This window comes from Grammomys surdaster, unplaced genomic scaffold (assembly GCF_004785775.1).
Source record: "Grammomys surdaster isolate TR1022 unplaced genomic scaffold, NIH_TR_1.0 130, whole genome shotgun sequence".
Lineage (NCBI taxonomy): Eukaryota > Metazoa > Chordata > Mammalia > Rodentia > Muridae > Grammomys > Grammomys surdaster.
The window spans coordinates 9,057,018-9,065,934 of NW_021604588.1; the positions used below are offsets into that span (position 1 = coordinate 9,057,018).

At 40.8% G+C, this 8,917-nt stretch overlaps 1 protein-coding gene and 1 pseudogene across 1 annotated transcript in view; one reads left to right on the forward strand and one right to left on the reverse strand.

Moving 5' to 3' along the window:
- The window catches only part of Mettl11b (methyltransferase like 11B), a 16,951-nt gene extending 14,052 nt beyond the window's left edge, over nucleotides 1-2,899 (reverse strand). Inside the window, exon 1 of the mRNA XM_028757508.1 lies at nucleotides 2,569-2,899. Within this exon, the coding sequence (XP_028613341.1) occupies nucleotides 2,569-2,722 (154 nt within the window). The 5' untranslated portion in view covers nucleotides 2,723-2,899. The remainder of the gene's footprint in view (nucleotides 1-2,568) is intronic.
- A 3,772-nt stretch (nucleotides 2,900-6,671) lies between these two features.
- LOC114614631 lies at nucleotides 6,672-8,074 on the forward strand (annotated as a pseudogene).
- The last annotated feature ends 843 nt before the right edge of the window (nucleotides 8,075-8,917 follow it).

Here is an 8,917-nt window from a genome sequence, read left to right on the forward strand (position 1 = left end):
CAATGGGTTTTCTTCATAACAGAAGTACTAAATGATTATATATATATATATATATATATATATATATATATATATATATATATATATATATATAATCACACATAATCTTATATTTCTGGGCAATAGATTATAAACAAATGTAATGTGTGTCATTTTGGGCTAATGTATTTAAAGCTACCAGACAGCCTACAACTCTATCCACAACTGTTTTCCTTTGCCTTGGTGAATAGTGTTATCTGGCTGATGGAGATTGTGTCATCCTGCATCCCTATTCCTATAAGGCATGTAAAAAATGATATTAAGAATAAATACATGGATGCAACCAATGATATCTCAGAGTTCATTTGTTACTGCAGCAGAGCCTAACTCACACCAGCTAATATCAACCTCAATTATTGTTGTCACAGAGGTATTGTGGATACAACTACCTTACTGATTCTCAGAGAAAACCAATGCCCAGGCTGAATGATCAGAATAGAAATAATAAGGAGTGTTCATTTATGGAGAGGTAAGTAATGATAAATCTGACTTTGACCTGGAGTAAACTGATTTTATTCCAGTTTCACTCATAAAAGGAAACCTCCTAGCTTTTCAGAAGCCACTGGTGAGGCAAGAACACCCAAACTCTAAACCTAACCAAAAATGCTACACATTTCCCTTCATTTTACTTTGGACTTCAATGGACTATTTTGTCTAAAATATCAGTTTTTGCAAATTATTAATCACCCATTCACACACTCATGAAGGAGAAAAGTGGATAAAAATAAAAACACTGTAAAAATCAAGATGATTACATTCGATTATGAAAAGATAGCCAGGCAGTGGTGGTGTTACATGTCTTTCATCCCAGCACTAGGGAGTCAGAGGCAGGCAGATCTCTGTGAGTTCAAGGCCAGGCTGGTCTACAGACAGAGTTCCAGGGCAACCAGGGCTGCATAGAGAAACTCTGTCCCGAAAGAAACAAAAACGAAACAAAAAAATTAAGACCAAATGTAACTGGTAGACAGCTTATTTCAAACTAATTCTCATCTAATTTTGAGCAGAACTTCTTTTATACTTAACTGATTTACAGCTGCATTTAGAAACCAGTCCCTTTTCTGTCTGGTAACCATTTTAAAATCTGTCTGTCATTTGTCCACTAATCTCTTCTCAGCTATTATAATTCATAGCTTTCTCCAGTCTAAATCACACACTGTTGCTGAAGACTCTTACTGAACTGTACCCTGAAGACTGTTCCCCAGAAGCTAGTGATTTGCCTATGTCTGGAGGTGCCAGGGCATTATAACTTTCCAAATGATCAGTCCAGTTTTTCTCGTAAGATGACGGAGGTACATTTATCATAATGGAAGAAGCCTTCAACTTGCTTTGGTGTTGCTCTCTCTAAATACATAATACAGCTTGGAATTTTCTTTCTTTCACTTAGAAAATAAAATTGTAGGGATGAAGTAGGGAAATGAGGGGAAGAGGAGTGATATTTGCCCATAGCGTAGGTGGAGATGTTTTCATATGAAAGCTATATAAAAAGAAGATGAGCATAACTATAGGGCTATTTTAAAACTCTCAGAAGTAATTTTATAAACTAAGACTTTGATGCCTGCTAACATCCAGATTCTTAGATGTAACACTAAGAACTATGTAGTTCTTTCCACAGCAGGAAACTAGGGCCAGTGCAAGTGTACAATGGGGCTTTCAGCCAACCTTAAGCAAACAGACCAAGGCTGAGAAATGGCATTCTTGTTTTCACTGGAAGAAAATAGAAATCAAAGAGACAGGAAGGGGGCACTTCACGGTTTAATCCTCAGTTGTTTCCTCTTCAGTGCTGGTTAGAGGGTCCTGAAGTTTGCTACCTTCACACAGGTGGAAAAGCATGCTATCAGCATACCTGATAAGCTCTCTTGTCCCATTTCCCTGAAACTAGGGGAAAAGCAAAAATGAAGGAAGACTACTACCCCTTGATACCAAAAATGCAAACTACAGTTAGCTTTCTTGGTTCTCTGATGATACTTGTGTGTGATATAGCCCAGAACAGATCATACTCAGCACGTACACTCACACACACACACACTCACACACACACACACACACACATGCACGTACCTTCACTACCTTCTCTGCACACATACCACTTACACATGCATGCATGCTCCAGGCATGTTTTGACCCCTCATCATGTAATCTTTGTTTCCAGCTTTTGTATAACACAACATGAATAGTCTCAACTCTGAGTAACCTAACTTTCCAACTTGTACAAGAAGAAAACACAACATTGACAACTCAAGAATTGAGTTCCTCTAAGCCTCATAGTCCCTCAACTTACACCTAGAGCAGCGAGTCACTATGCCTAGGGGTCCATGAAAACCCTGAAAGAGAGTTCAGCCTTGCCAGGCAGCACTCCATCTTCTCCTCTCCATAAAAGAACGTCATTGAAGCATTTCGCCCACTGACACTGGTCTGGGTTCTCCTTAGCTGAAAAGCCCCCTGTCTTACATCTCTCCAGGCCGTCAAATGACTTCATACAACCCATCCACTCCCTTCTTGTCCCTCATCCAGCAACTCTGACTCACTTACCCAGGGGAATTTTTTCCAGCAGGTAGAGGTAGCTCTGAAAGAAGTCATTTCGAATGGCTTTGTGGAGTATAAAGGACATGCTATGACGACAGAGTTCATCGTCAGTCTTCTGCCAGCGAGATCTAAAGGCAAAATGGGCTCCCAGGTGGGCCATAGTGAAGGGGAATAGTAATTATTCCTGCAGAGAAGGAAAGCTTGTCTCGCTGCTCCTTTGAATTAGACTTCTCTTCCTCAAAGAACCTGAGCCTGTCATTTTAAACCAGTCCCAGGTCCCATCTATATCAGGACAGGCGGTCATGGGTTTTAGGGGGAGGGGGAGCAGACATGGGGAGGTCAGGCTCTTGGCACGTCCACCCACTGTCTGATTGCTTGCGCGACACCACTCCAAGCCAGCAGGTGCTAAAAGTAAAGATGGAAACAGACTGAGCGAGATCCTGCTTCATCCAGGGAAAAGCACGCTTCCCTCCCTTATGGGCTGCTTCAAACAGGCTCAGGCGCTGCCTGCTAACACCCTGAATACTTGCTTTAATTTGATTCTGAAATTGGAACAGCCTGATTTCCATTTCAAAGAGTTGTGAATATTTTGCAGGAGGTCCTGTTCCCTGATTTCCATTGCTCCTGGAACACTGAATCCTCAAATTACAAGGGCCCTTCAAAGCCATCCTAGCCACTCACATTCCTTTCATCAGGACACTTTTTTTTCCCTCAAGTCATTTTACGGAGGTGGATATGCGTTTCCAGAGTTTAAGGATCTTCCAGAGGAGCAATTATTTGAAAGCCTGTTTTTGAAATTAAATACCCTCCTCTATCAGCAAGCTCCCCCACTTAACTTGTTCTGAGCAATGCCTATTCATTCAAGTCTGTTTATTCCTGTCTACTATGAATATGATTTTCCTTTTATGTACACTTATGTACTATCCTCTGTCTCTCCAACTCATTTCTGTACTTTGTCCATGATGCTACATGTTCTAGAGGCCAACCAGTACTGACTATAGCAAAGACCCCATTACCTCTGATTCAGCAAATAGATAGTTCTGTAGGAGACAGCAATAATAAAGTAAAGGTGCTCATACAATCACCTGGCACCAGAACTCCCTGGAGACACTACAAGACCACTATATGCTGAAACAAAAACATGTCATCACATGTAAACACCCTAGCCTAGACCTTCTCATTTCTCCTTTGTTTTACTGCTTCATACTTAGGGATGGTGGTGTGTCAGGCTGTTGTAAGCCCTACTCCTTGCAATTTCCTTACACTCATCATTATCTTTATAAATTGTCCCTTTCAAAATCAGCTCATTATCCATACAACTTGTGATTGGAATCTGTTCTCTGCAGGGACCATATGTTTCTAACACACACGCACACAGGCACGCGCACACACACACACACACACACACACACCTTATTTATGTATATAATATATTATATATATGTATATATACTTTATTGTTCATTGTTTATAATGCATAACACTACTGTCCCTATACATGTGCTCCCACTGACCCTATATACAGTAGAAACATTACAGTAGGCAGCTTTTGAGGTGATTTCTGTCTTAAATCAAGGTGCTATAACATGACATAGTGTAGGTGGCTTAAACAATAGACATTTATTTCTCATAGTTCTAGAGGCAGAGAAATACAAGATCAAGGTGCCAACACATGCCGTACCTACTGAGAATTCTGTTTGTGGCTGATTCTTTTCTTATCACATGCTCACATGTCAGGGAGCAGAGCATGCAATCAAGCCTTTATTTCACATCTTAACAGGACACTATTCTCACCTAAAAGAACCCTACTTTTCCTGTTGATTACTGTCTTGGTACATCATCTCCAAACCACTTCACCTTGAGGGTTAGGATTTTAGCATAAGAGTTTCAAGAAGACACAAACACAACACCTGTAATTTCACCCTCACTTTCCTCCCCCTCATTAGTCCTGCCTTCCTGTTATCCTCTCTCCCTGACTGTAGGCTGAACTGGTTGGCTCGTCTCTAAAGAAAACTACACGCCAAAAGTCATGGATGTCACTTTTAAGATGAGGTTATAAGATGATTGTCTTGGGCATCTTATTTCCCTAATGATAGCCAGCAGTCTTCGAGGAGGACTGACTCCAGGTGCTCATATTGCTTTTTAACAATCTTGGCAAGTTTTTTCAGTGTTTACAGAACCAATTGCCCACTATGAATAATATAGTCTTTATATCTGGACAAGGATTGTTAAATGTTCTAGTATCTTTATATTTCAGACCTATAATTTCTGAATCGGATGAAAGACAGATTGATTGATTGATATAAAACTCCTTCATCAACTTAATTTGCTTTTATAGGTCACATTAGATTTTGTGACTATTTCTCCTAGTTTCCAGCTCTTGGAATTTGCTTCCTTACAGTGATTATTTTTCTCTCATAGCTTAAATGCTCTATTTGTCACTGCCCTACACCATTCTTGGTTACATTTATACCTAGTGAATGAGGTAATGATATGCACCTCAAGTCTACCACAGGCATCTAATTTCCAGGCAGAGAAAAAAAGAAAGAAAGAAATATGAGTTCATCAAGAGATGGAATAAAGTGAGTTCATCCATTTGACTTTCCCCTCTCCTACGAGGGATCTCCTGGGAGGAGCAATTAGAAGAAAAGTCAGATAAGAAATATATTTGCTCTGCAATGTAACTCTGTGAAGATTAGGATCATGAGGACAAGAGCATGTGAAAGGAGGAGTAAGAGGTGTGCAGGGCTCAAAAAACACCTCTTTCTGCCATTGGCTTCCTAATTCTGATAGGAGATGGTGAGGCATCTGGCTCTGGAGTGAGGTGTGAGAAGATTGACAGACGCCAACGGCCTTTTTTATGTTTGAGTAGTGATGGAGATGGACCCAAATTAGAAAATGATCTTTTCAATTAAAGCAATAGAATGTTCTTCACATCACTTCTGGAAGCTCAGTTCAGTTTGGGGGAAGGAAGAGAACAAGTGAAATATCGAAATTTTTAAATTTTTTTATTAACCATTTTATTTATTTACACTTCAAATGATATCCTCCTTCCAAGTTACCCCTCCACAACCCCCCACCTTCCCCTGCATCCTCTCACCCCTCCTTTTTGCCTCTATGAGGGTGCTCCTCCACCTGCTCACCCACTCCCGCCTCACCGCTCTAGCATCCCCCTACACTGGAGCATCAACAATATCGAAATTTAATAAGGAAAAACCCTTCATTTTGGAATTCTCTTTCTCCTTTGCCCTTATCTTTTCTACTTATAATTTTTCTTTGAATTTATAAATAGTAAAACCAACAAAGAAGGTGTCTATTTAGGAGCTTTATACCAAAAACTTTGCCTTGAAAGCTGCTATTCTGGGGCAGGAGAAATATATGAAGTTTCTGTTGGATTCCTTTTTCAAAAAAAAAGAACAAAATGAGATTTCTTTTTTATTATGAATTGTTTTGTTTATTTACATTGCAAATGCTGCCCTCCCTTCCAGGTCCCCCCTCCAAGAGTTCTTCACTGCATCTCCCCTCCCCTTTGCCTCTGAGAGGGTGCACTCTGTTTTAAGCAGTTTTGTAAGATAATGAGATTTCTGGTTTAAAGGCTTTCGTTGTGGACACTTTTCCACTGGAATTGATTGCGCGAAGCTCTCTTACAGTGCTTCACTATCACAGTTTTGTCCTATCACCTTAATGACATTTCTTGCCCTCACCTGAGACCACTTGTCTTTCTAGCCATGACCTTTTTATGAACAGTATTTGCACTCACTGTGCAAATGTCCATGTTTTGCCTATTTAAGTAACATTATAGTGCCATTACTCAAGGAAATTGAATGAGATAAACATAGACATAGCCTCTATCATCCTCCCCCCTTTTTTATATGTAACAAATAACTACTTATGTTCCCCTTCTTCCTGCCCCTCCCCTTTCCCCCTAGGAAAAGTGTCAGGAACTAAGTACTCAGGATGAGCACATGAGATGATTAAGGGGATGAGAGGCACAGAGTCGGTTTTCTTTGTGCTGCCCACCAGACTACTTCACGGGAGATAAAGCTAGCAACTTTGGAAACAGGACCACAAAGGTGACACTCTGAGGATCCTTGCTTGGCTAAAATTTCTCAACGCCACAGTCAGATGAGTCTACAGCCACATTTGACAAACATGGAGAACACCTATTCAGGGGAGAAGGCAGATTTGGAATAAGACATCATTGACATAATTCCTCTGATGACTTTTTAAACAATGGACCTCTATGGACTACAGAAGATTCTTGACACCAACCCTCCCTACTCTTCCATGATTTTGTTCACTCTGATGTCTCTAAGGGAGCACATGCTGGAACCATGGGGAATCTATCTTGTCGCCATGGTTCTTTCTGAAGTCATGATGCTGTGAGCCAACCTAGTAGAGGTAGTACAGGAAACCATCTATTGATACTGGAATGGCAGCTTCTACTCCCAGGAAGGCTGTGCTATTCAAGAAAAAAACACCAATAGTAGTTTGGAGGGGAAAAAGATTATAAAGTAGAAAAGTTGAAGTTCGAAGAGGAAGACTTCCCTTCTTTGAATCCAGCGACTGGCAAACAGAATCAGCCATTCAGATGTTGGAACCCCTTCTGGAGTATGGGAAAACCCCCCTAGTGCCAAAGACCTAGTCATGAAAAGAGATTCCAAAGAGGATCCTGCTGCTGTCATTTCTGCTGCATTCAGCAACTAAGGATCCCACCATGCAAAAATGGAAAAAACTGTCAACATGGTCCCGAGTGGCTACAAGAACTTGGTGCCTAAACCTACGCTACTTCCCTCTAAGCCCAACACATGGAAAGCTAACAGAATGGAACATAAAAGCTGGATCCCTTTCCTCTAGCTGGGACTCTGCTTTCACTAATCCAATTTCTGTTACTAAACCAGTGGCACTAGCTGCTGGTGACTGTTCTAAACTCTTCCAAAGAGAGTTTCTCCAGTACTACTCCTCTGGTTGAGTTCAGTTCCTCTCTCCTGACCAAATCGACCAGATGAACCACAAACAGGAAGAGTGAGTTCCTGAAGACTCTGAAGGATGAACAAAATGGAGACTGCTCAGAAAGTAGAGACGGACAAGCTGGGGATCAGAGCAGGGGGCAGGGAGGAGGGCAGTCACACATGAACCGAGGGAAAATGGAGAACAAGGTTGTCTTTGGAACGGTCTCTTTCTGCCCAGGGTAGAAGAACAGGATGTCCTGTCCCACTCTCTAGAAGCAGAGCACAGGTGATTAAAGGCAGTGGGAAGGCAGGAATATCCCGAACATAATAGTTGCCTTCTACTCACCGAGGATGAACTCAAGAAGTTCCACGTTGAAAACAGAACCACCCCAAAGAAATGGTTTGAAAAGAATGGCGTCTTGCGAAGCCATGTTTCTAGACAGTTCTCCCCTTGGAGAAGCACTTGCATTGCCAAGTGTGAGAACTCGGGCACGGTAAGAAGCAGCAGTGAAACGTCAATGACGATGCCTGAAAGGAGAATTATAAATGCTCACAGATGACCTGCCCAGCTGAGCTCAGCCTTACGGTTGGAGAATATAAAGTGTTCTTTTCCTTTCTTATGTTGTTGAACCTCATAAATATGAAAATTCATATTTTTCAATCCACCCTGAATATCAAGGCTGCAGGAATCAGATTTCCTATATGCAACTACATCCTAGTATTTTATAGTGTATCCAAACCAAAAAAGAAGGAATAAAAGAAAAAAAAACATGTATGCTTGGTTAAGTTACCTGAGCAGTCAAAAAAAATTAAATATGAGATTTTCAATACAGAATCTTTTAATCTAAATAACGATTTTTAATAAATAAAGGCAGACCAGCCACTTAGCCTCTCTATGTGCTCTCAAGGAAAAAAAAAAAAAACTGTCTGGATCTATAAACGGCTCAGGGATCTTTAGTGACTAACTCAAGCCCAGTGACTGATAACCTGCCCTTGCCTTCTGTATATAATAGCCTCTACTGCTGTCCATATATTTGGGTGAATCTCAAAACCATGGTGTTACCTGAACTCCAATTTGCAAAGATATGATGTTTGTTAGTTAATTAAGCATATAAACTTAAAACATCTAAAAGTACAATGATTTCTCAATTTTAATTAATTAACTATTTGGACACCACACACACACACCTCATACAAGCTAGATCCATGACTAACCTACACCTCTCAGTCCAATGTGGCTTTAAGAAGAAACCAAACATGTGATAAACATACTGACAGAGTCTACAGTCAAGGCAGAGGATCCGCCAGGAACAGCATGCTGAGTTCTTGCACAGCGCTGGTGATGCTTAGGCATGCACAGCATGCTGAGGTCTTGCACAGCGCTGGTGATGCTTAGGCATGCA